The sequence below is a fragment of the Actinia tenebrosa genome, unplaced genomic scaffold, assembly GCF_029948245.1.
Source record: "Actinia tenebrosa isolate PJP-AT-01 unplaced genomic scaffold, QUT_ActTen_1.0 PGA_scaffold5__44_contigs__length_20552954, whole genome shotgun sequence".
Classification (NCBI taxonomy): Eukaryota; Metazoa; Cnidaria; class Anthozoa; order Actiniaria; family Actiniidae; genus Actinia; species Actinia tenebrosa.
The window spans coordinates 10773055-10797407 of NW_028292582.1; the positions used below are offsets into that span (position 1 = coordinate 10773055).

The 24353-nt window shown below is 37.3% G+C and overlaps 5 protein-coding genes across 5 annotated transcripts; 2 read left to right on the forward strand and 3 right to left on the reverse strand.

Moving 5' to 3' along the window:
* Positions 1-477: 477 nt before the first annotated feature.
* On the forward strand, positions 478-8800 carry LOC116302318 (kinetochore protein NDC80 homolog). Its single transcript, XM_031711599.2, has 20 exons — positions 478-711; positions 1110-1189; positions 1524-1558; positions 1893-1979; positions 2373-2467; positions 2880-2982; positions 3455-3559; positions 3910-4009; positions 4087-4113; positions 4323-4387; positions 4594-4643; positions 5221-5315; positions 5602-5645; positions 5931-6092; positions 6544-6699; positions 6801-6890; positions 6962-7054; positions 7503-7633; positions 7710-7812; positions 8331-8800. The coding sequence occupies exons 1-20, from the start codon at positions 566-568 to the stop codon at positions 8436-8438; spliced, it is 1875 nt and encodes a 624-aa protein (XP_031567459.2). The 5' UTR covers positions 478-565; the 3' UTR covers positions 8439-8800.
* A 971-nt stretch (positions 8801-9771) lies between these two features.
* LOC116302319 (peptidyl-prolyl cis-trans isomerase-like 4) lies at positions 9772-15959 on the reverse strand. The gene is made up of 14 exons (XM_031711600.2): positions 15697-15959; positions 15513-15580; positions 15235-15299; positions 14708-14825; positions 14283-14425; positions 13691-13787; positions 13465-13581; positions 12257-12381; positions 12104-12170; positions 11768-11879; positions 11074-11149; positions 10473-10767; positions 10078-10121; positions 9772-9992 (listed from the first exon to the last, which is right to left on the reverse strand). Exons 1-14 carry the CDS (start codon positions 15764-15766, stop codon positions 9908-9910), a joined length of 1482 nt encoding a protein of 493 aa, XP_031567460.2. The 5' UTR covers positions 15767-15959; the 3' UTR covers positions 9772-9907.
* A 292-nt stretch (positions 15960-16251) lies between these two features.
* Positions 16252-19066, forward strand: LOC116302320 (uncharacterized). The gene is made up of 7 exons (XM_031711601.2): positions 16252-16422; positions 16557-16704; positions 16978-17035; positions 17130-17263; positions 17362-17838; positions 18514-18696; positions 18927-19066. Exons 1-7 carry the CDS (start codon positions 16252-16254, stop codon positions 19064-19066), a joined length of 1311 nt encoding a protein of 436 aa, XP_031567461.2.
* Positions 19067-19980: 914 nt separating this feature from the next.
* On the reverse strand, positions 19981-21468 carry LOC148906526 (uncharacterized). Its single transcript, XM_089037383.1, has one exon. The coding sequence runs from the start codon at positions 21217-21219 to the stop codon at positions 20218-20220; it is 1002 nt and encodes a 333-aa protein (XP_088893509.1). The 5' UTR covers positions 21220-21468; the 3' UTR covers positions 19981-20217.
* Positions 21469-22476: 1008 nt separating this feature from the next.
* Positions 22477-24326, reverse strand: LOC116302334 (uncharacterized). The gene has a single exon (XM_089037382.1). The coding sequence runs from the start codon at positions 24201-24203 to the stop codon at positions 23136-23138; it is 1068 nt and encodes a 355-aa protein (XP_088893508.1). The 5' UTR covers positions 24204-24326; the 3' UTR covers positions 22477-23135.
* Positions 24327-24353: the final 27 nt, after the last annotated feature.

A 24353-nucleotide genomic window follows, 5' to 3' on the forward strand; every position in this document is an offset into this window, starting at 1 on the left:
TATGTTTCTCGTGCTCACGGTTTACTCACTGATTGAACTCTGGACCCACACGTGCTCTACTCATGGAATAACAAGTATTTTTACTTCCGTTTCGCAAGTGTTTTTACTTCCGGGGCGGGAAAATAAGCTTAAATTAAACTTTCCTATAAAATTTAGAGGGAGGAGAGATTTTCGCTTCAACTGAGATATAAATACTAGTCATTATTCTAGATGCCTCTGTTTATTACTTTTTTGGGCCAGGTATGCCTTTTGTAATAAAAGTTAGCTACATTTGTAACTATTTTTCGAGTTAACCTTTTATAATTATTATTATTTTTGATGGCAGCTAATATTGAGAGGAAGAAAGAGGTAAGACTATTATTAAAGGAAAAGTACGTGAGTAACAGTATTTGCGAAATATCGCGGGATTGGACTTCCTGTGGCAAAACGGTCTAAGGGTCTGGTAAAGAGTGGTTTTTATTTAAACGAAGCGCGGGCTTCAACGAACAACAAAAGTAAAACAACTTGAAGAAAAACGCTGCTTTTTCAGTCATTTGAAAACAAAGTTTTTCTTCGAATTACTATCATGAGGCGGGCAACTCTAGGTGCTTTGAATAATGGCAATCAGCCTCGACAGGCTCGTGAGAAAAAGATGTCTTTTGGCGCTGCTTCTGCTCGACCTTCGATCGGAGGAAGACCTTCTACTGGAAGGCCGTCAATGAGCTCAAAAAGGTAATGAATTTGCTCAATTTTAAGCTGTTCATCCTTGATTTGAATGCCAGAATCAATGACAATTTGTAATTTAAGAATAATATTTTAGATTATTTGCGAAAAAGCTTTTTCTTTCGGCGCTTTAGTGGATTTATTGTGTCTGTTGGGCTGTTGTGTCATGGCGTCCATTGAGTGAATAGTAGCTGAACTGCAAAATTTGGTCGTATAATATTTATTTTTTACAATGTTTTTCCATATAAAATCTTAATTTTTTGACACATATTTAGTATGATTTGTTTATTTGGTATTTTACCACTATTATCCCATGTAAAGCACGTGTTTTTGATCAGCTGAGAAGCTGTTTATCATGATATCGGCAAAATTTGAAAAAAAATTTTGTTCTTGTGGCTTTCCTCCAGGAGTTCAAGTCAGTATGGACGACGGGAATCCTATGCACACAATCAAGTTATGAAAGATCCAAGGAATTTGTCAGATAAAGGTAGTGCTGTCATTGTGAACTACACAATAGACCCTCCTCACAGACCCTCCCCTCCCCTTGGAAATTCCAACCCCCTCTGTGTGTGAGGTATGGATATTTTCTGGAACTACACAATATACCCTCCTCTGACCCTCTCCACCCCTTGGAAATTCCAATCCCCCTCTGTGGGGGAGGGATGGATATTTTTTTGGAACTTCACTCCTCTGACCCTCCCCTCCCCATGGAAAGTCCGATCCCCTCCTGGTAGGTATGAATATTTTTTAAAGACCCTCAGACCCTCCGGACAACTATACCATATCAATCTAAAAAAGTCCCTTTGTGTAAATTTTTTTAGGTGTTTATCGTAAGAACATAAAATACTTGATGGAGGTATGTATATTGATATTACAACCCTTTACATATGAAGTGATATTGGTGAATATAGACTCACAGTTAGGTGAATATTTATTGATAATCACTTTGCCTTAGGAAAAAAATTGTTTTCGTATCATTACACAAGTGAATATTTGATAGAAAATAGACAACAATGTTAGTTTTAAAACTGAAAGCAACATGCATCAAGAAACAGCATGCACGATCCTATATTCACCTGTAGGTAATCATAGAGACATGGCACAAAATTCTCAACCAATCATGCAGCACATGCGATTTTCTATAATCATCTGGGTAATAATACTAATAAATTTTTTCCCTTGTTCTTCAGTTTTTGACAGAGTCCAACTACCCTAATCCTATATCAGAGAGGATACTTAGTGCACCTCCAATGAAGGAATTCAAAAGGATATTCATGGTAAGAGGAAAGGGGTTTTATAGCCATCACAATTTTATTCTTTGACTCTTAAATTCTTAGCCCTCTCGCTAGTCTGCTGTAGTACCAAAATTAGCAGACCTTATTTGTCTGGTGTGACAATGGTTTCCCAATTGAGCATGACAAACCTCCAGAGGATTCAATTTCTTTTGTCTTTACTCTTTGAAAAATTCATGAGTATACCAAAGGATATGAAAGAACAATATCCCGATGAGTTTCAAAACAATGACTGTTTATTCCCCTAGAGGTTTTTCACGTTCAATGGGGAAAACATTGCACACCACAAATAATGTCTATTGTGAAATATTCTATGTTTCTGCCATGATTTCTTGTATTTTGACATAATTTTAATATGTACTTTTTTTTTTTCAATAGTTTATTTACAAGTACATTAATCCAAATGTGAAGGATAATTCTGCTATTGATAAGAAACCAGAAGAGGAAATCCCAAGGATTTTCAAGATGATTGGGTAACTGACTTCCATCTGTATAAATTCTAATTCCATCATAGAAAAATAATGAAAATAAAAAAATGAAATATATAGGATTTAACAGTGGCATTTCCACAGAGTGGCTCTTCGTCCACTGAAATTGCAATTGGAATTTAGAAGTTTGGTTTTCGTGGAGGGAGGAAAAGCGGAGAACCCAGAAAACCCTCGAAGCACAGAAGAGAACCAACAATCAACTACATACAACAGCCAGCCTGGCAACACTCGGACCTAGGTTACATTGATGAGAGGCGAGTTTTCTCAGTGCTACACCACCTGTGCTTCGACCCCAAAACAGCTCGTGGGGTTACTCATACACTGTACATGTCACCTATGTTACACATCTTAAAGTTATATTTATTATAACTTATTTATTTATTAATATCTTTTCCAGGTATCCTTTTACTACTTCCAAGAGTTCTATGTTTTCTGTTGGTAGCCCTCACACTTGGCCAAATCTGCTTGGAGCCTTGTGCTGGCTAATTGAACTTACCAGGGTAGGAAGTTGTTACACTAAACAACAACTCCTAAATAGTTAATTGGAGTAATAATAGTAATAGTTAATTGCCCTATTTTACTATGACGTCACATAAAAACAATATTGTTTAAACGCAAAGGATCATGGCCGTCGGAGGGGGTCAATTCAATACAATTTCACCAAAAATTGTTCTAAAACCCATATCAATCCACGAAGAGAAGTAGAATAGCCAGCAAACGCTCAGAATATTTTTTTAGTACGTATTAACACATTATATCTGAAAACCAGGCCATTTTAGATTAAACTGTTTCGCTAGGAGCAAATTTTGTTGAATTTTCTTTTGGATTTGGCTATTCTATCCCCCACATAAACAAGCATTGACGTTATAGTGAAATAGGGCAATTGGAGTAATAATAGTAATAGTTAATAATAGTAAATTGGAGGGCAGCATTGAAAATATTTTCTGGCACCATTTGTTTTCTTAATTGCAGTTTTCGCTCAACATTGCTGAGGACATCGAAGGAAAGGTCATGTTTCCTGATGATACTTGTGGTGCTGGTGCTGAGGGACAAGATGGCTTTGGATATGTTGATAGGGTAACATTGAATAGAAATTCTCTTTGAATTTTATATAGTTTAGAACCTCAATCTGCTGAGACATCAGTGTTTTAGGGTTTTTCCCTGGTTCTAGCATTTTCAATTTTAATAAGGAGTTTCCCTGAGGAAATGACCTTGAAATAAGGAGTTTTCCCTCAGTTAATATATTTAACTTGTGTCAGGGAGTTATCCTGTGCATGTAATCTAGAATTAAGGATTTTCCCCCGAGTAAACCAACTTGAATAAAGGATGTTTTCCCAGAAATATAATTTGGAATTGGGATTTTCCCCAGAGTCCACAAATTTTCAAAACGATTGCGTTTGATTCTCATTGATACTTTTCCATTTTAGCTTTACTTTGAGTATCTAGAAGAGGCATATGCTGCATTCATGAGAGGAAAAGAGTTGGATGAACTACAAGATTATGAAAATAAATTCCTTGAAACAATTAGTAAGTCACTTTCAATACTAATGCTTTTCTTTTATAATTTCTAGAACTAAATCTTTTCTAAAATTCTTTTACGACAGGAATGAAAAATGCTACAGCTTATCAAGGTAGGTGTAAAAACAACTCCAGTTTCAAGTTTTCTGTTGCTTCAGATTATATATATAACAGTGATTGTATTGCCGATATTGTGCATTCTTTAATTTATTGTTGGTATTTGTGAATATTTTGACACTGCAATGAGGCTAACCCTGACTAAAAAGGTCTAGAGTATAGAATGTACTTAAAATACCTGTTTAAAATTTTTTTTTCTTTTTAGAAATTGAACAGCTTGAAGAGGAGACAGCGGAACTTGAAAAGGAACTGGCAGTACTAGAGGGACCAGTAAGTGATAATAATTAATAATAATTATTAGATACAAATAATATTATCTTCTGAGTCAGACAGAGATAGATCATTGGGAATCATCCTGAGTGGCATAGCGGCAGTCTACTCACCTCTGGGGGTTTCTGGTTGATTCCCAGACTTTGCATAAGCGTATTTCTTACCCGATTCTCATTCATCCTAATTTCATTTTAAATGTTTTTCAGTCAAAACTTGAGTCGCTTGTGCAACAACAAAAGAGCCTTGAAGCAGACAAGTAAATGATTATGCTGTTTTCTATCCAGACAACGATAGAGACCTTACGTATCAACAAACATTAAGGACCACTTTTCATGTGCGCACTGTTGTTGACTCTGCATTGCTGTCTAGTGAGGATAGTAGTGGTGACATCAATGGTGCCCACATGAAAAACAGTTTTAAAAACATGCTTGTGTCATCTCTGTTCTTGAAGCTTGTCAAAGTGTAATGTCTCTAAAGATGAATACCTTTATTTCTGATCAATAGAGTAGCTTCATTATTATTATATTATCCCCTGCCCCTCCATAACCCTTGCCCCTCCCTACCCCCTGCTCCCCTACCCCTCCATACCCCCTCCTCTCCTGCTTCCATAGCCAAAGCAAATACCCTACACACACAAATAATTAAGCAATTAAAAGTGAAGGGGTCATAAGCATCCTAGATCCACTCCCTTCCCTAAACACACATGCATGTTACCAAAACTGGTAACCTGCCAATGGGAACAGGGTCACAGACACCCTAGGCCTACCCCCTGGAAAACCAGTTATGCTTGCCATGTCTCAAAATAGTTTTTTAATCCTTGTTTGCTCTTTTAGGGAAATGTTCAAGAAGTATATTTCTGATTTGAAAAGACATTCCAAGAAAATGGAAGAGAGTAATGCACAGCTGGACGAGGAAATACATGCCATAAGTAAATACTTATCTTAGAAACATTTATCATTAATTAGATGTAGTATAGAATAGGTACCACACAATATGATTCTCAGCACCCCCCTTCCCAGTTAGAACTTTTAATCTCCCTCTGTGGGGGGGGGGGGGGGGAGAGGATATTTTCTGGAACCACACAATATACCCTCCTCAGACCCTCCCCCCCCTCCTTGGTATTATTCCAACCAAGCCTTCTCTGTTAGGGGCTATGATTTTCTACAATTAGACTGCATGCTTTACTTCATTATTATTTGCATTTCTACTTTTAGGGATGGAGCTTGAAGCAGTGACTAAAGAAAATGCACAACTCCAGGTACAAAATAATCCTCTCTGTGGCACTATACACTGTAGAGGTTTTGCACCATCACATGATGGCAGCCATGACAGGAGGCAGGAACAATTTAATCTGGTCTCATCTGATTTACATGAGAAAGAATTTACTTTCCCAGGGGGGAATGCTCCATTGTTGTGCCTCCTGTCATGGCTGCCATCTCGTGATGGTGCAAAGCCTCTATAGTTTCAAAACTTAAGGAATCCCCTGACACCTACTTCACCTTTGATTCCCGTTTATTGATTGATTTATGCTCTCTATTTAAAGAATGTTCTAAATAATCAAGAGATGAGCCCTGCAGATGTTCTGAGAATCAAGAAAGAGAAACAAGAACTAATGAAACAGTTACAGCAATTAGAAAGACACAGAGACCAGCTGGACCAGCAAATATGGGATCAGGAGATGCAGTATGCTAAAATACATGAAGAGGTAATAATTATGATTATATAACAATGAGTATGAAGTATGTGACTGTGCAATACAGTCTGTGTTTCTTAATGACCTTGCAAATATGGGATCAGGAGATGCAGTATGCTAAAATACATGAAGAGGTAATAATAATGATGATTATATAATAATGAGTATGTAGAATGTGACTGTACGATACAGTCTGTGTTTCTTAATGACCTTGCTCACCATTCAAGTTCCCAGCTGCTCATTGGTTAGAGGGTCCGACTAGAACATGGAAAATAAATAAATTTATCATATGACCCATATCTGCCCTCTGCTCTTGGTCTGTACGGCATCACCTTGAGCCAAATATTTCCCCGTACGGCCCTCCCACTCAGTCAATAAGTACATAAAATGATAATATGATTTTAAAAACATAAAACAAAATTATACGTAAATATGTCAGTGACATTTGTGATTTCTTTTTCAGACCGAGAAAAACATCCGAGAATACAATGAAACAGCGCGAAAGTTGAAATTGATACCGACAACTGCAGAGAATGCACATGGATTTGATTTTGAATTGCATTTCGACCCACAACAGACTTATTCCAGCATACAGTCCTACTTCAAAGATAAATTAAAGGTACTTGCAAAATGCCTGTCAATATTTTTTCATGTTGTATTAGTATGTCAAGGTGTGAGGCTATTAAAAACTTCATTCATTTTCTATTTTTGTTTTAATAGCCAGCATTAATTGAACTTCAAGCACAGCTTAGTGACAGAACTCGTCAACTGCAAACCCAGATCATGACAGAAGACGAAGCACTAGACCAGGTATTGAGCTTTGAATCTATTTTATTTTATCTTAATTATTGACACTAACTTGTGTTGTTTGGTACATGTAGGTGTCAGATATGATCAATGAACGACAGGAAGAGTTGGATGCATTAGAAGCTAGGCAAGCTGCTTTTGATAAAGAATTTGAGAGGAAAAAAGAGGTACAACCTCCCCTCCCTATATCCCAGGGCCTAGTTGTATGGAGGTTGGATGGTGCTATCCGATGGATAACTCATTATCCAGAGAATAAGTCAATACTGCTATCCAATAAATTTATCCACTGGATAAGATTTATCTGTTGGATAGCACTATCCACCCTTCGTACAACCGGGCCCAGGACAATAAGCCTGAAGCGAGATGACGTTTTACCCCCGTCTCTAGACCATAATCCTTTTGTTTTTTAATTATGACTATTGTTCCTGTATTCTCTAAGGAATCATAAATTTTAATATGAACGAATTTTAAAAACTATTATCATGGTAATGTATATAGAGTTGGGGGTAAAGCGTCATCTCGCTTCAGGCTTGTTCTGTATCAGATTTACAAACTTCTTAGTTATTAATTACTCATAGGTGGGTAATTGAATTTACAAAATATTTGCTTTTCTAGGTTATGGCTAATGATTATCAACAGCTTGCTCAAGAGGTTGACGAACGAGAGAAAAAATTGCTTGAGATGAAGCAAATCAGTCAGGAAACTTTGGAGAAAAAGAATACAGAGCTTAGAAACCTTGAGGAAAAGTGAGTTCTAAAAAATGAAAGCTTCTCTCAAAAATCAACTATTCTATTTTAATTTAATTCTATTTTGTGTTCTTAGGGCTAAGAAAAGGATCTCTGATTTAAACACAGAGGTTGAAAAGTACAAAGATTTCCTTTTGAAGGCATGTCACTTGGTCATGGAACACAAAACAAAGCTGAATGTAAGTAAAGAGCCTAGATATCAAGGGTAGCTGTAATGCACTTGTGTCTGACCTCTGGGGTCTTTGGTTCAATTTTCATACTTGGTATCAAGTGTGAGTGGAGTGGGTTCAGTCTCCATTGATTCAAGCATTTCTCTCAAGGTTCTCTGGTTTTCCTTTCTCCACAAAACCTGATAGATGGGCAAATTATGACGAAATTTGTTTTGGCTGATTATTATTGAAATCGCCAACCAGAAATTTATTGGACAATCCAACAAAGCAAGTGACAAAACCAATTGCATAAAAATGGTTGGCACATTAATGTTGCAATGGCAATGTTTATAAACATAAGTATATATGCTTAATTCCAATTCGATCTGCAAGTTATCCATGCCCTGACATTGATCACATGTGATGCCGAGTCTAGGAATATAAGCAAAAACCCCAGAGGTGAGAGGCACATGGTACTGTTTTGCGACCCTCGAGTCCTGTACTTCAAAAAGGAAATTAAAAATTATTTTAAAATGTTCTCTCAATAGAATTGTGTTGCTGAAATAGAAGAAAAAGCAAGGGCAGCATTAGAAGAAACAAGAAACCTGGAAATCCCAAAGATAACCATTGAATTACCAGAAAAAGAGGAAAAGTAAAAATGGACCAAAGATTGTCCTGTGACGGACACCACAGCAACTCAAACTTTTTAAAGTTGTAGTTTGTTAGAGTTAGTTTGAAGTTAAAAACATTATAATGTGAAAATATACTGATGTATATATTATGTACTTAATACCATGATCATTTTTATTGTATACTTTCCAGGTATATGCAATACTGCCGAGAAGCCAGTTTGCAACCTTGATGTCTATTTTTAGTAATTCATAGTATCCTAAAAATACCATTTTTGTATAATAAAAAATTACTTCTGAGTACATGTTGAAATTCTTCATTCCAATTTACTCAACCCATGGAGGAAAAATATGGTTATAGGTCAGAAATAAAAAAAACTTCAATCATTGTCAGTAGCTTTATCATTTAATACCTTGCTTTGACATACTAAAACTACCTGTAAATATTTACAATATTCATACTACCATTACAGTGTGTTATCATAAATTAAACATAAGTTTGTTTATATTATTGTCATCACAATTCAAGTCAACAAAAGAAGATTCATTGATAGTATTAAAATGTTTTGCAATACTTGCAGTTTCGAGTTCTCTTTTGCTCAGGTTTAACCTCGATTTTGTGTAGAATATTTAGAGACTCCCAGTGAAGTTCCTTGGAAATTCAAAGTGTTTGTATTGTTGAAGTTGTACATTCAATAGTGTTTGTGAATATTCTTATGTGCATTTGAGGCTAACTGTTGAGTAAATACGTCTGCCAAGGAACACAGCAGTATTATATGAATTCGAAAATGGTCTTTTTAAAACCATTAGGCAACTTGCACCAACTAGTCAGGGTGACCCCAAGGCACAAAATTAATGCTCCCAAACTCTCAAAATTCAGGTGAAATTTAGCTAGTGACAAAAATTTAACTAACCATGTTTTGCGAGTACGACAGTCCAGAAATTGAAGGCCTGAAATTCACTGCATCCAATTGCTAGTGACTTTGAAATTTTTGCTAATGAGAACAGTGGGTTTAAAAGTTAATTTCGTGCTCTGGAGCCTATCCACCTATCAATAGCACACACCAGAAATGAAGAACAGCTCAATAAGCCTTTTCATAGCTTAAGAATCGATTCCACTGCGCATGCGATTTTATCCCTGAATTTCTCACCTTTTGTTTAATTGAGAACAAAAGAAGGTTTAGACAAAAAAAGGTGAGAAATTCGGGATAAAATCGCATGTGCAGTGGAATCGATTCTTAAACTATGAAAAGGCTCATAGTAAAAAAGGGACGTTCAAGTTCATAATCTTTGCACGTGATTGGCCTGTGTAGCCGGGCGTTCCTTGTGGGAACGCTTGGCTACGCAGGCTACACATGATGGCCATCTATGACAGGAGGCAGGAACAATCGAATCTGATTCCCCACGGGGAAAAGAATCTATTGTTGTGTATCCTGTCATGGCTGCCATCAAGTAATGGTACAAAGTCTCTATCGTTCTCTGTTCTGGTGGAACTGCTATCTGCGTTTACGTCTGCTTTTTTCCTTTTCTTGGTCTCTGTTTTTTCGATCTCGTTCTTTGGAGGAAGATCGTTTCTTTTCGCTATATGAGCAACCAAAAATATATGAGTATCATTCAGAGAATGTTATGAAAGTCCATCATTCTTGCCTCTGTTCATATTTCTTACCTTTGGTAACTTTCATTTCTGCCTCTTTCTCTTCTTTTTTCATCCTTTTGATGGGGAAATTATGTTTTTTCAATATTGATCTTCAGTTTTGATTCTCTTTAACCTTCCCCACCCCTTGGAAATTCCAATCCCCCTCTGGGAAAGGTATGGATTTTTCTGGAACTACACAATATACCCTCCTCAGACTCTCCCTACCCCTTGGAAATTTCAATCCCCCTCTGTGGGGGAGGTATGGATATTTTCTGGTACTACACAATATACCCTTCTCAGAACCTCCCCACCCCTTGGAAATTCCAATCCCCTCTGTGGGGGGAGGCATGGATATTTTCTGGAACTACACAATATACCCTCCTCACCCCTTGTGTGAGGAGTTATGGTTACTTTCTGAAACTAACCTCTTTCTTGTAGTTACTTCTATCTTTCTCTCTCCTCCGCCATCTGTCATCATCATCATCACTATCATCATGGTAATATCTTTTTTTGTTGCTTTGATGTTCATGCCTGTCGTCTTTTCTCCGTTCTTTGTGTCTTCTTTCATCTTCGCTAGAACTGTCATACCTGGATTTCTCTCTATGCTCTCGTTTTCTATCTTGCTTCTTAGGCTTCTCTTTAATGTACTTTTTTTCTGATTTTTCTTTCTTTCTTCTTTCATCATCACTTTTTTCATTTTTATCAAAAACAAGATCATATCTACGAAAACAGAGTTAAGGACTCAAAAACTTAGAAGTAGAACGCTTCCTCAAATTCAGACCTACATTCCTTTGATTGATAAGGGTGTTACAAGGTTTCTTTTGAACTGTAAAAGACTAATTATGCTTGCAGAATGTTGTATCTCCATACTCCACCTTGAACCCTTTTCTCGTAGATAAAAGTTAAATCAAGCCCTCCTACCCCCCATGAAAAGTGCTGTAGAAACATAAGATCAGTTATTGATTTATGTGGCAAAACAATGACACATTTCAAATATTGATCATATTAGCTGAGATGGATGGATACTTGTCCTTTTTTGTTTTGTCTTTTATAGTGTATTTAGGTTGAGAATCTTTCTTTTCAGTATAAACAGGCTTTGCTCCTGAAAAAGAAAATCATGAAAGAAGGAAACAAGAATCGATTATTATTATAACCTTTTTAGTATAGTTATGAAGGTGAGGTGAAGTGATGAAAATTTTGATGGATTTGGTGACGATCAATGATGATGATGGTTGTGGTGATGAATGATAATGATGATCAATGATGATGATGATGGTAGTGAATGAATCTGAAGATGATGATGGTGGGGGCGGTGAATATCAATGAATATGATGATCCATGATGATGATGGATTTGGTGACGATGCATAATGATGATGATGATGGTGAATGATGGTATAAATGATGTCAATAATCATTGGTAATGATATTGATAATAATGGTGATGATGATGGCCATGAATGATTATGAAGATGATGATGATGGTGGGGGTGGCAGTGGTAATTGATGATAATGATGATGATGATGGTGATGATGATGATTATGAAGGTGATGATGACTGATGATGATGATGACTGATGATGATGACTGATGATGATGATGATGATGGTGTTGATGATAATGAAGGTGATGATGGTGATGACTGATGATGATGGTGTTGATGATGATGACTGATGATGATGACTGATGATGATGATGAGCCCCATAAACATTACACCAACCTTGTTTCATCCATTTTAAATGAGCCACTGACTGTGAGAAATCGACATGGATACGTCGATCATCGATCAGAACATTATCCATCTTGAAATAAGCTCTTTCACAATCCTCTTCCTAAAACAACATTTTTCTTCTTCAATACAAAGCAGACAGTGTGCCAATTAAAAAGATCTATCCTGATTTCACTTGAGTGTCCATGAAACAATATTGCTCTAAGTCGAGGCTGGATTCGATGTGTTCATACATCTACTGTATTTTACCAAGTCCAACCTTAACTTGCAACCATTGTTTTGTGGTTATTCAAGATTCAGGAAAAGGTTTTTTGAAGCTTCACTTACCTTTTCAAACTCTATGAAGGCATATTGAAGGGATTCTCCAGATTTTTGGTCTCGTACAATTTCACAGCTAAAAAATTCAACCCAAAAAACTAATTACTTTTATTCATAAATCATGATCAGCCAGAGGGTTGTTAATAAAATTTAGAAATGTACCTTGTAATGGTGCCGAACCGTGAAAATATGATCTCCAAGTCTTCATCTGTTGTGACAGGATTCAATTTACAAACAAATAATACATTTTCTGGTGGTTTGACGTCTGCGTCAGGAATGTCACCGATCTGAAGGGTATACACAATGCTATGGTTAGTTGGGTGTTGGGTGTTTATTAGGCTAGCAATCTCAATGGTACATAAACAACAAAATGATGCTGATAATGATATTGATGATAATGATAATGATGATGGTGGTGTTGATAATGGCATTGATGGTGATCACGATGATCAGGATGGCACTGATGATGATGATGGCATTGCTTATGATGATGGGAGAGGCACTGATGATAATATTGATGATGGTACTAATGATATTGTGATGTTCATGGTGCTGATAAAGATAATGAAGATGGTGCCACTGATGATGATGATGATGGTGCCAATGATAGTGACAATGATGATGATCATCATAATCATATAACAGTGCAATAAATGAAGTGTCTACTGAACAATACGTCCAAGCATGATCTTGAAATGCATGGACACCTGAGGGCAGTAGGTCGATGTCTGGTTGCCATGACAACCAACTAAACAACTAGTGTTATAGTTGGAATAATTTCCATGACAACCATTTACGAGATTATGATTAGTATTATTGCCTACTCTTGTTTTCATAGCCATCCTCTTCCTCCCTTCTCCTTCATTTTAGTGCTCTTTTTCTTTGTCACCATAACCATCATCAACATCATTATCATCATCACCATCAACACTACCATCATCACCATCCCCTTCACTATCATCATTATCAACATCATGACCAGCATTAACATAATCATCATCATAATCATCAACATCATCATCTTCACTTTCACCATCATGTCCATCATCACCATCATCAAACCTCATCATCATCATCACCAATGTCACCTTCATCAGTTACTTCTTAGGTCATCTCAATAGCGCAGCGCAGCCGTGACGTCATAAAAATGAAGACAAAGACGAAATTCGGACAAACAAACTTACAAGTTTACTTTCAGCTGATAATTTTCACAGCCGATCATAGTTGATCTTAGTTCACATAGGGTTAATATTGTAACTTTAAGTAAAAATAATAAAATCGGTTCGTATAATCCTCGTAGCGGTTAAACAGAATGCAATGTTTGTCCGAATCTTTAAGCTACTTATAGAATCAGCGCGCTGCGCTATTACCATTTCTAGTATTTGTGCTCCAGCTCTTTGCTCTCTCTCAGCAATCATCTCTTCTATTTCTTCAGTTGTTTTGCCTTCTGTGTCGTCTATCTTCTCATCGGCACCTATACGACCACTCTGTATAAATTAGATGATTTGTTAATAATAATACTAATAATAATTTGAGCATGCCACACATTTCCCCAAACACTCATACCAAGAATTAAATCTTGATTTAGAAACAAACCTCTAATTGTTCTTTTGTTGGTTCAGGTGAGCGGTCAGGGATAACCAGTCCAGCGGGGTCATCAAACGGGTCATCCAAGATTACTGTGTGACTGATTCTAATAATAAAATAGATTAAATTATATCAAAATAATTAGAATGGAATATTGACATCCTGGGTGGTCCTATAAGTGGTTAGGATAGTGTAATAAACAAAACTGAAATTCATGTACTTTTTAAATCCATTTTCATAATATTATGCGACCAACTTATTCCAAGATGTCTGGGGTTTTGGTAGCCTCCTTTGCAGCCGCTGTGAGGTGCTTCAGGTTCATTGTCTGTCATTCCCCCACTAGCGTCTGTCAAACTTGAACAACATTCCTTTCTTCATTGTTTTTGGAAGTGCCTCACAGTGGCTGCAAAGGAGGCTAGGGTTTTGGCTACTATTGATCAAAATTTAACTTATACCATAAGGAATTTGATTGGGAGAGGCCAAAAATCTCAGACTATAGTTATAGTTAGTGCTCTGGGTACCATGATTATAGATATGGGTGCAAAGTGCTGTTCGCAAAGTTTGTAGAGTTCTTACTGTTTTTCCAGGGGTTTTTGGGTACCTTATATCTTGATATGGTCTGTTTGTGTCATCACAGATGGCTTCATTTATCTTGTCCAATACATCCATCCCCTCGAATATTTCACCAAACACCGTATGTACGCCATCAAGATAATCCAGGTTATCAGCAAGAGTAAAAAAGAACTGTAAAGAAAACGTAATGATGAAAAGGTAAATTATACACCGTGAAAAGATGAAAAAACTTATTGACATTTCGGACGCTAGTCCTTCGTGGTAGAAAGGAGTGTATATATGATAGAATAAGACAAAAGAAACCAATGAGAGCAAGGTAGGCAAGGAAACAAAAACAAACAATCAAAAGACAAAAGAAAAGGTTAGTTGAAAGTAAAGCGTTCATTAATCCCGTTGGGATAAAGGTCAGAATCAGACAGACAGAAACAGACAGACAGACAGACAAGTTTCTACCTGTGATCCATGCATATTGTCACCATTGTTCACCATGGAAACAGTTCCTTTGTTTGTATGCTTTAATCTTGGTTTAACTTCAGCTTCAAAAAATTTTGCTTGCTCACCATAGAGTTGTCTGAAACGAATAAAATAAAAAATACATTGATCGTATAAATCAAATCACTTCTAAAAGTAAAAATGTTAGTGGGGGGGGGGGTGGGGATAAAATGAATATGATTATTCATTTTGATGAGGTTTCAATGAAGGTAGAGTAAATGTAAATGTATTGCAAAGGTGTATAATTTTTTAATCGTGTGGGATGAAAATAGTTATACAATGCTATTTGGCTACCTCGACAATATATTGACCGTATTGAATCGCAAGGCATTATGAGGCATCCAGGGGACAAATAAAGCTTTGTTACAGTAATGATGTCGATTGATATATATTAACAGCTAACCACGAAAAAAATTCAACAAAAGATTAATAACATGGCACAACTTTCAAAAGTATGCCATTCAATTGTATAACTAGTATATGCATACTTAAAGACAGATTCTCCTCCTTTCCCTGTTCCTGTTGGGTCTCCTGTCTGAGCTGTGAAGTTCCTCTGAAGGTGGAAACAAAAGTAATTATAAGAAGAATGTGCATGAAGCTACTGGAGAAAGAGCAAAACAGGGACAACAAAGCAACAGCAGCAGCAGCAGCAGCAGCAGCAGCAGCAGCAGAGACAACAACAACAGCAATAGCAGCAGTAACAGCAGCACAACAACAACAGCAGCAGCAGCAGTGAGTACATTATAAAAATACCACATAAGCCTACCTGAACGAAGTGGAAAAGGCTAAAATTATAATACTTTATCTTGCAAAGTTTCAAAAAATTCAAAGACGCTGCAAAGAAAAATTCGAAAATAAAAGTCAAATTACAGCGTTGAAAAAGTAAGGAATAACTCCAATATTGCAATCAATAACCAAACGATAATGTGAAAGGATTACAACTGAATTACCTCTTGGTCTTTCATCGGTAAAAAGATCAATGACAATGTCCCCCAACGTGGTTTCAATGAGAACGGACATCTTGAATTCTTGTCTTACAAAAACTTGAACTTTTTACTCTTTCTCTTAACTCCCAATTCCAAATACACACACTAAACTTAACCTTAACTATTAAGAACAGTAACTTCAAGTTTTAAGTAAGAAAAGGTTATCAAATAAGAGCTTAATGAAAGCTTAACAAGACGTCGTAAAAGCGTCCTCAAGTTTCTTAAAGTTCGGCCATATTGATGACATTTTCTCCTCAGGGAGGGTGGGTGGAATAAAATCAGAACATTCAAAATTATGATATAAAACAATATTTTTTCGTCTAGTGAACTACTCTTAGAGTATTTTTATATGACACTTATTCTTACTTGAAATGTTATTTAAAATTTTTTGATAAAGAATTCTGGTATATTTTTATTTTATAAAGTGTTGTAAAATACTCACCCCACCCTACAAAGTCAATTTGTGTCGTCTTTACTTACCGCTGACCGCGCGCCATTTTTCAAAACAGTTTCTTCAAAATGGCGTCAAGTGAAGAGTTTTTCTCACAACTTCGCTCTTTCACCTCCACTTTGGATAAAGATTGCCATGAATTAAAGTCCAAAATAGAGGAAGATGAGTTATCAACCGATGAAGAAGGCAGATCACATCTTGTTCTGCGAGGAATCTTATCAGATGCGCAACAACTTAAGGTGAACATATAGCTTTATGCTTTAAGCTCATATCACATTGCTTTCTTGTCTTTCTTATTTGAATTCTGCTGTTGAAATATATTTCTTTGTTGTGCAGAGTCTAAACAGAGTAGCTTTTGATGATTCTTTTGTAGAGGGACGTTGCGTGGAAGTCAACAGAAATGAAACAGATGTTTTCGTTCGGTGATTTTCTGGATGTGTGTGAGAGACTTGCAGAACACACGAAAATACAGATAGAAGATTTGCAAGAACACTTGACTAAATATGGCTACAAGTCATCTGGTGAGAAATTTCAATCCCCTTTCGAAATGGGGGGAGGGAAGGATATGTTTAAGGACTACACAATATGCCCTTCCCACCCCCTAGAACTTCCAATCCCCTTCCATGGACAAGTTATGGATATTTTCTGTAACTACACAATATACCCTCCTCAGACCCTCCTCACCCCTTGGAAATCCCAACCTCCCTTTGTGGAGAAGGTATGCATATTGTACACAATATACCCTCCTCAGACTCTTCCCTATTTTAATATTGAATTTTGATTTTTCAATTTAGGACAATTACCATCAGTTGATAGCATCTATGAAGCAGTTAGCAATAATAACAAGGAAAGGTATGATAAGTTATTTGAATGTAATAATAATAGTAACAATAATTATGATGATGATGATGATAATAATTAGTATGATGGAATCATTTTTATGCAGTAAATCTATGGACACAGATGATACAGATGGTTTACATGACAACAGCCAATCGGAAGAGGATGTTGATGCCATGGAAACAGATGCCAAGTCATCTGACGAAGCTGGTCAGGGAAAACATCAAGAAGAAGCTGAAGGTATCAATTATAGAATTTTGACCCCCTTCAAACATTACAAGAGCTTAAGACATATTTGGTCACTTTTTTATGTCAACAACCTTTTCTTGTCACTACAGATGACTTCATGTCAACTCCAGTAAAGCCGGTCACTTTCACCCCAATGATCCAGGCCACCCCTCCACCATCTTCTACCCAAAATAGGGCACCCAAGGATACCCAGAGTACCCCAGAGCAGTCACCAGTTCCTCCTCAGACAACTACACCCATGATCAAAACCAAGCCAGCATTCCAACATTTAGACGACAAAGGTGTTGTCTCGCCATCCAGCCATGACACACCCCCACAGCCCATGACCTTTACACCTCTAATAAAGACAGCAAAGCATGCTGGGCTTGGAGAAGGTATGGCATCGTCACAATCAGATGATGACTCCCCATTACCACCAGTGTTATATACTCCTGGAATTCGAATGATGGGGGTTCCAGGACAACAGACATATGGCCTGCAATCTACCCAATGCCCTGTGGATTTACCCTGCGATTTTGGAACCCCAACACCTCCCGACTTGACTTGTACAATACTTTTAAAACCAGGTTCGTATTCAATGAAATGTGATAAGTAATATATAATGTATGAGTGGCCAATTCTGTACGAGCATTTACAATGAGGAGCTGTCATAAAGCCCATACAGATTGGATGTTAAATATGGTACAGTGGTACCTCTATTAAGTGAAGGTCCCCTTATGAGGCAGATACCAGGTCCTGCAATGAGGGACTTTTCAGCTGGGCTATAACCCTACCACTCTCCACCAGTTTTAAGCTTGCTACACTGATGCTGGACACTAAGCTTGGGTCCCAAAAATTTCTCCCATATTTACTGTAAAACAAACCTCTATTCAGCGGATATCTCTATTAAGCGGACACCTATTTTAAGTGGGCACCTATTTTAAGTGGACTCCTATTTTAAGCTGACACCTATTTTAGGCGGACATGGAAACTAAAATACAAGCCTATTTGGTAATTTCTTTTATCAAGAACCTTTATTAAACTGACACCAGATGATCGAATTTACAATGATCATGGCTTACTTGCACCGTTCGGTTTTAATACAACAGAAATAGTATTTGAATCAAACTTGTTCTGAGGTTTGCATATTAAACTCGCTTCTTTGCGAATTTCTGTTAAATGGACACCCTCTATAAAACAGACACAGGACAAGGTCCCAAGGGTGCCCGCTTAACTAAGCTACCACTGTTGAATGTATTTAGAAGATCTACTAGAAGCTCGGAGCCGACAGACAAGCAGAAATCAGACAGAGTATCCTACACTCCATCCTGTTAATGAAGATGAATATGTGACACTACCTGGTTACGTCAAGACTCAGTTCAGCATTGACGATATTAATGAACTTCTACTAAGTATTGAAGAATTTTTGAAGCTTCAGACTGAAGGTAAGGCCTGGCCTGACCAATGAATTGAAAATTTATGAAATGTGTTTTTGTTACACGGTAAAGATCTGTATGCTAAGTGTATGCTACATCGAGTGTATAAGCAGATTAAAAAATCTGCCTCCGTTGGGTTGAAAATTAAAAATTTTTACTTTTACTTTTCTAGTGAATTTTTTATTTTGTCAACCTATAAAGTCCTTAATAATTCATTCCCTATTTATTTTGGCTTGCAGAAACCAGAAGAAAGACGCTAAAAGAAGATGTTTTGAGAGAAACATTCTGTCTTGGACGAAAAACAAAAGCCTTTATGCTTGCTCTTAAGAAGCTTGGAAGAGCTGAAGTTACAAATGGAGTGCTTGTGTTTACTATTTAAGATGGCTTTACAACAGAGTAATAAGCATTTTAAACAAGAAAAATGAGTTGTAATTAATATTCCCAACACTGTCATCCGTTCAGTTCTATCGCCTTCAAATTTTTATGGATACCCTGAAACAACTTCTTGGCTGATCTAAGTCAGGGCATGGCTAACTCACAGATAGAACCCTGAAACAACCTTTGGGCTGATCTAAGTCAGGGCACGGCTAACTCATAGATCAAACCCTGAAACAACCTCTGGGCTGATCTAAGTCTGGTCACGGCTAACTCACAGTGAATCGGAATTTAGCTTGTTAGCTTTTGCGTAGGGAGAAAAACCGGAAAATCTAGAAAAACCCTCAAATCAAGGAAAAGACCCAATTCATGTGATGCTGAGTCTGGGAATCGAACCGGAAACCCCAGAGATGAGAGGCCAATCCACTACAACTATTGCCACTTTTGATTACATAGCGCAACTATAGTGTACAACATTAGACAAAATTGCAAGAAGTCCTCACTTCTCGCAATAAATTCTGCCACCTGTATGTGTTCGTAATGTAGCTGCAATAGCATATAATGTTGCTCGCACCTTATGAAGTCTAACTTGTTAGAATACTGATGCATACATGATTACGGCATGATTTATTGCAGCTAGCTGGGGGAAGTTACTTTATTTCGCTATCCACTTTTTTATTCTTACAAGTAATTTGATATTATTAATAATAGTAGTAGTAGTAGTAGTAGTAGTAGTAGTAGTAGTAGTATAATGAGTTATATCTAAAACTGCATAAGTACAACAAATACAAATTAAACAATCTAATGTCCAGTGGTAAAGAACAAAGTTCTTTTTGTGATTACTTATCCCCACCATTTTCACAATCAGGCAACACAGACACCTGGTTATAATTCAAAATGCCTGGTATTTCGACTTCTGTCAATCAAATTTCCAACAGTCTAAGTTAGTATTTAGTTTTGACAAACGGAAGCCAAAACCTAGACGTCTTGTTAGTGGTCTTCAATGTTGAAATCTTCTCGGCTTTAGTCAACCTTGCAATGTTCAACGCGAATACGTGGGGAAAGAAAAAAGAAAGAAACTGGGCAAGTTCAAGAGTTCCTTTACAAAGGCGCAGTACTCGTCATGCCTTACGGGTTTTCTTATCTTCTTCCTTGCTAATTCTTCTTTGCTTTTTCTTCTTTTCTTTTCTTTTTTCTAGTGCCGGAAGTGTTATAAAAAACTACGGAATCTAAATGCGCATTAAATTGTTCTGCCATATCTGCATCAAGTATGCACATTTGGTGGCTGTTTGGTAGCTGTTCGGAAGTTTTTTCCCCGCCGGGATTGCGTTTTATTTCCGGACCTTCGATAAAAGATAAATGATTATTATGGTCCGGTCCTTCGATAAAAGGTGATAATGTTTCCCCATTTGTAATAGCTTCTACCACATTTTGCCATTTTCCCTTGTTTTCTTCTCCCACAAGATTTATGGACGTTCTTTGAAACCTCTTAAGCACAGCGTTTGGAATCTTAAAAACAAGCACTGCCGCTTTTGCGGATTTCGAGAAAGCATAGTCTACGGCCCTTTCAAACTGATTAGTTAGATAAAATGCCATTCCATTACTAAAGTCTGCATTTACTTCAGACTCTGCTAGTTTAATTTCCTCTAATATGCCCTTAGCATCGTCATGGGTTGTTCCATGGTACAATATCGTAAAAACTTCCGCCTCTTTTTCAGGAGGCAGGAAAACTTTTCCATTCCTTGTATATTTAGCAGTCTCTGACCTCTTCCGTAAGTTCAGCATATTAATTGTTCCAGTTTTACGAGTTTTCCTCATAACCTTTTCTTTGAACCATTTTTGCACAGTGCCTTCTTGGTATGGAAATCTGCAGAGGTTGTTTTGCTCGAAATCTTTATCACAGATGATCACTTTTAGTAAAAGATATAGCACGGCCCCGCCGGCAATGTTGAGGAGGGTCATGTCGGCCATCAGACGATGAGAATGGCTTTCAGAAAAACAAATGAAAACTTGGCAAAGCAAGCTAAGAACGAAATAAAGTTTAAACAATGTCTCTTCCTTTCTCGAAGGCGATACGAGACGGTAAAGGACGGACGATATGAGCGATGTTCCATTAGACATTACCGCGTCTCTATTGGGATGGACCTTCAGCGACATTTTAAAGTCTTTGCAGATAGGTGATATCAGTAATATATTGAACCTGCCACGTTCGCCGGGTACTGCGAAGGAAGCTGCAGGTCGGGTGTGTAGACGCTTCTCGAAAGACTTCCTTGCTGATTTCGAAGAAAATTGCAAATTGCATGAACGCAAACACTCACACAATGGCAACTAGTTTGCAAGAAAAAAATAATTGATTTCTCGAGAATCGACCGCCTTATGCGCCAAGGACATTGCAAAACAAAAGCTGCCCAATGGGTTTTTTTTTTTTTTTTTTTCCCCCATATAAAGCGCATCTAGGATCTAATAATAACAATATTTAGCGGTAACTAGTTAGGAGTGCGCGTGTTGCGTGGTTTAATTTGAAATAATTAGTCGGTGAATAATTGAAGAAAACTAAGACAGGTGTTTTACAGCCTTTTTGTTTAGCTTAAAATTAGGATTGAAGTTCGTGACGAATTAACATTTCTGTCGGGAGTCGTCATTGTGTTGGTTATGAATAGTAGTGTCGCGTTTTAATCTTATGACTAACTTCTTTCTCTCGCTCAGTAGCCAGAATCAAAAAGAGAGGCAGGTCGGCCAAACTTTTAAAACAGTTTCTTTCATTCGCTTATTTCCGGCTCCACTGAAAAAGATGGCATTCCTCAAATGAGAATAGCAGATCATGTTCAAAAATATAACAGTTTGTTTGATCATGGATTTGTTCATAGTGATCTAACCAAAACATATTGTCAGTTTCAATTACATTAATTATTAATAATCACCATATAGCAAAATACCAAAGTTGGGATGGCTCAAAAAGTGTAATAGTTTGTTTGAATTTTTGAATTTATTTGTACATGATGATCGATATATTAGCAGTTTAATTCAGTGGGATTATTTAAAAATCACCACATAGCATTTCCAAGCCGGAAAAACCTTTAAATTGGGATGGCTCAAAAAAAATTTCCAAGACTGGACATTTTTAAAAAAAATCCTCAATGGGCGGCTGTCAAGATTCGTTGATATGATGTATATATTCAAGCAATGAATGAATTCATGACAACTCAAACTTTATTCCGGTGGTTGTACGCAAATAAAACCTTCCTAGATTATTTTCCCTCTTTTTTTAATGCTGGGCCGAAAAAAATTCCCTGACGACGCCGGGGAAGTTTCCGAACTGATTGAATTCCTAAATCATTCCCTAAATGATCCGTAAATATTAAATTTTTGCAGCCCAACGATACCAAACGATATAAAAATTAATGGCATACAGTGTGGTGTGGTATGGTAACTTTATTTGTATTCGCGGTATCCCTTCATTACAAAGCTAGAATGCTCTTCCATAGTCGTGCAGAATGCAGTAAATAAGTGAAATAACATGCATATATTCTCACCAATGCGGCCCGGATCCCAGTCCTGCCGGGTTCGGTGTCGTATGTGAGTAGAGTTGTTTGTTGGTTCTCTCCTGTGCTTCCAGGGTTTTCCGTGTTCTCCGGTTTTTCTCCCTCCGCAAAAATCAACTCCAAAATTCCAATTCGATCATGGAATGAGGGCCACAGGTTTGTTAGCCACTCTGCGCTAAGCGCGTTACAATCAATAAATCATAATTAAAAATATCACTGCTATTTTCGCTAAATGATTGTCCATAAATGCAGTTGTTTGTCAATTGGTGCTATTGAAGTTTCATGAAGTGTAAAAGAAAATACATTCCATCTCCATGAACCTATATATATATATATATACAAATTATACCGGCTGAACGCAGGCTATTAAAGTTATGTAAACTATATGTGTCTTCCTTAACGATACCTGGTTTTAAAGATTTCAACGATAAAATGGATAACAAAGTTTTCAATAGTAAAGTACCATCGGGAATGTATTAAACGTGGATTTAAGTGAATTTAAAACATATAAAAAAAGAGTTCAAATAAGCTTCATTCTTGGTGCTTAGTATACAATGTATACTTTGCGTTCTTTTCAATTTTTTCTGCGAAGCTTCGCTTGATGACGCAAAGTTGATGAGAACCAGGCTCTGGTACATGTATACGAATTGTTTTGCCGTCAGACTGTTGAGCCACTGAAATCGGCCCCGTGATGCAGTCATACTCTTTCAATTCTTGTCGTAGTTTCTTGCTTGGTCTTCCTGATCTTTGCTCCTCTACTACTCGCTCCCACTCCGATCTCCCTTTCTTGTTATAAACATCCAGCTTCAGAGTACGTGCTTCTTCAAGGCAGGTTTTGGGGATCTTCAGTTCTAACACCACGGGTTTTCTTGACTGGCAGAGAGCCCAGGCTTTAGCATGATCAAACTGAGTGGTTAGATAGAACCCGCCACCATCGCTGAAGTCGTGCTTGTGCCTGCCAAAATCGAGCTCGATACCATTCTTCATAATGTCTTTAGCACTGTGAAGATCTGTTCCATGAAATAAACGAACAACTTCACAGTACTCGTTTTGCTCGTCATTTCTGTAGTCAGCAAAACCAAAAACGCCTGTGCCTTTGGGATTGGAGTCCTTATCTTCTGGTGCTTGCTCCACCAAAGCATGGTTGTACTTGAACTCGTCTTTTACGAAACGTTTGATGAAGTCAATAGGATCAAGATGCTGCCTCATCATCTCTGATCGTGTCATGATTCTCTTTATTACACTGGAATCCGTAAAACCAACTTGTTTTAAGAGCTCTTCGCTTAACTCCTCTTTCAGGGATTGTTCTTTGACGTCGAAGTATGCGTTTTGGATGTAGATATTAACGAAGCCTTTAAAGCCTCTGTGATTGAATATGTCTTCAGGCAATGACTTCACTCCATCCAGAAAGTCTCTTCTCAAACCCAGTGCTTCACAAACTTTTTCCGGTTCGTCGAAGCAGATGCTACACGCAAGCGGTGCAGAATCTTGCTCTTCTGCATTACGTTTCTGCGAGTTTTTTTTCGATTTCTTAGATACCTCTCTTTCTTGCCACTTAGGAGGAACATGCCTTTTCCCTGGTAATACGGCCACAGCCATGCAAGTAATTGTTGTTTATAACGTAGTCAGGCCAACAAGAGAACTTGGTAACTTTTGCCAAAATTGTTTGTAAAAATTTATCAAGATTTTATTTCTCTAGCTCAATATCTCACGACAGAAGTCAATAACGACTTTGCATCTCGTGTTACG

What these genes read in the sequence shown, in the direction of transcription:
- LOC116302318 (XM_031711599.2), top strand. Translation starts at nt 566, where the DNA reads ATGAGGCGGGCAACTCTAGGTGCTTTGAATAATGGCAATCAGCCTCGA. An exon ending in ACATAAAATACTTGATGGAG is followed by an intron (nt 1,559 to 1,892) that starts GTATGTATATTG and finishes CTTGTTCTTCAG; the next exon opens with TTTTTGACAGAGTCCAACTA. An exon ending in GGCTAATTGAACTTACCAGG is followed by an intron (nt 2,983 to 3,454) that starts GTAGGAAGTTGT and finishes TCTTAATTGCAG; the next exon opens with TTTTCGCTCAACATTGCTGA.
- LOC148906526 (XM_089037383.1), bottom strand. Translation starts at nt 21,219, where the DNA reads ATGTCGCTGAAGGTCCATCCCAATAGAGACGCGGTAATGTCTAATGGA.
- LOC116302334 (XM_089037382.1), bottom strand. Translation starts at nt 24,203, where the DNA reads ATGGCTGTGGCCGTATTACCAGGGAAAAGGCATGTTCCTCCTAAGTGG.
- LOC116302320 (XM_031711601.2), top strand. Translation starts at nt 16,252, where the DNA reads ATGGCGTCAAGTGAAGAGTTTTTCTCACAACTTCGCTCTTTCACCTCC. An exon ending in TACAATACTTTTAAAACCAG is followed by an intron (nt 17,839 to 18,513) that starts GTTCGTATTCAA and finishes GAATGTATTTAG; the next exon opens with AAGATCTACTAGAAGCTCGG. An exon ending in TTTGAAGCTTCAGACTGAAG is followed by an intron (nt 18,697 to 18,926) that starts GTAAGGCCTGGC and finishes TTTGGCTTGCAG; the next exon opens with AAACCAGAAGAAAGACGCTA.
- LOC116302319 (XM_031711600.2), bottom strand. Translation starts at nt 15,766, where the DNA reads ATGTCCGTTCTCATTGAAACCACGTTGGGGGACATTGTCATTGATCTT. An exon ending in TACCGATGAAAGACCAAGAG is followed by an intron (nt 15,581 to 15,696) that starts GTAATTCAGTTG and finishes TTTTCTTTGCAG; the next exon opens with CGTCTTTGAATTTTTTGAAA. An exon ending in GAGCACAAATACTAGAAATG is followed by an intron (nt 12,382 to 13,464) that starts GTAATAGCGCAG and finishes TATACCCTTCAG; the next exon opens with ATCGGTGACATTCCTGACGC.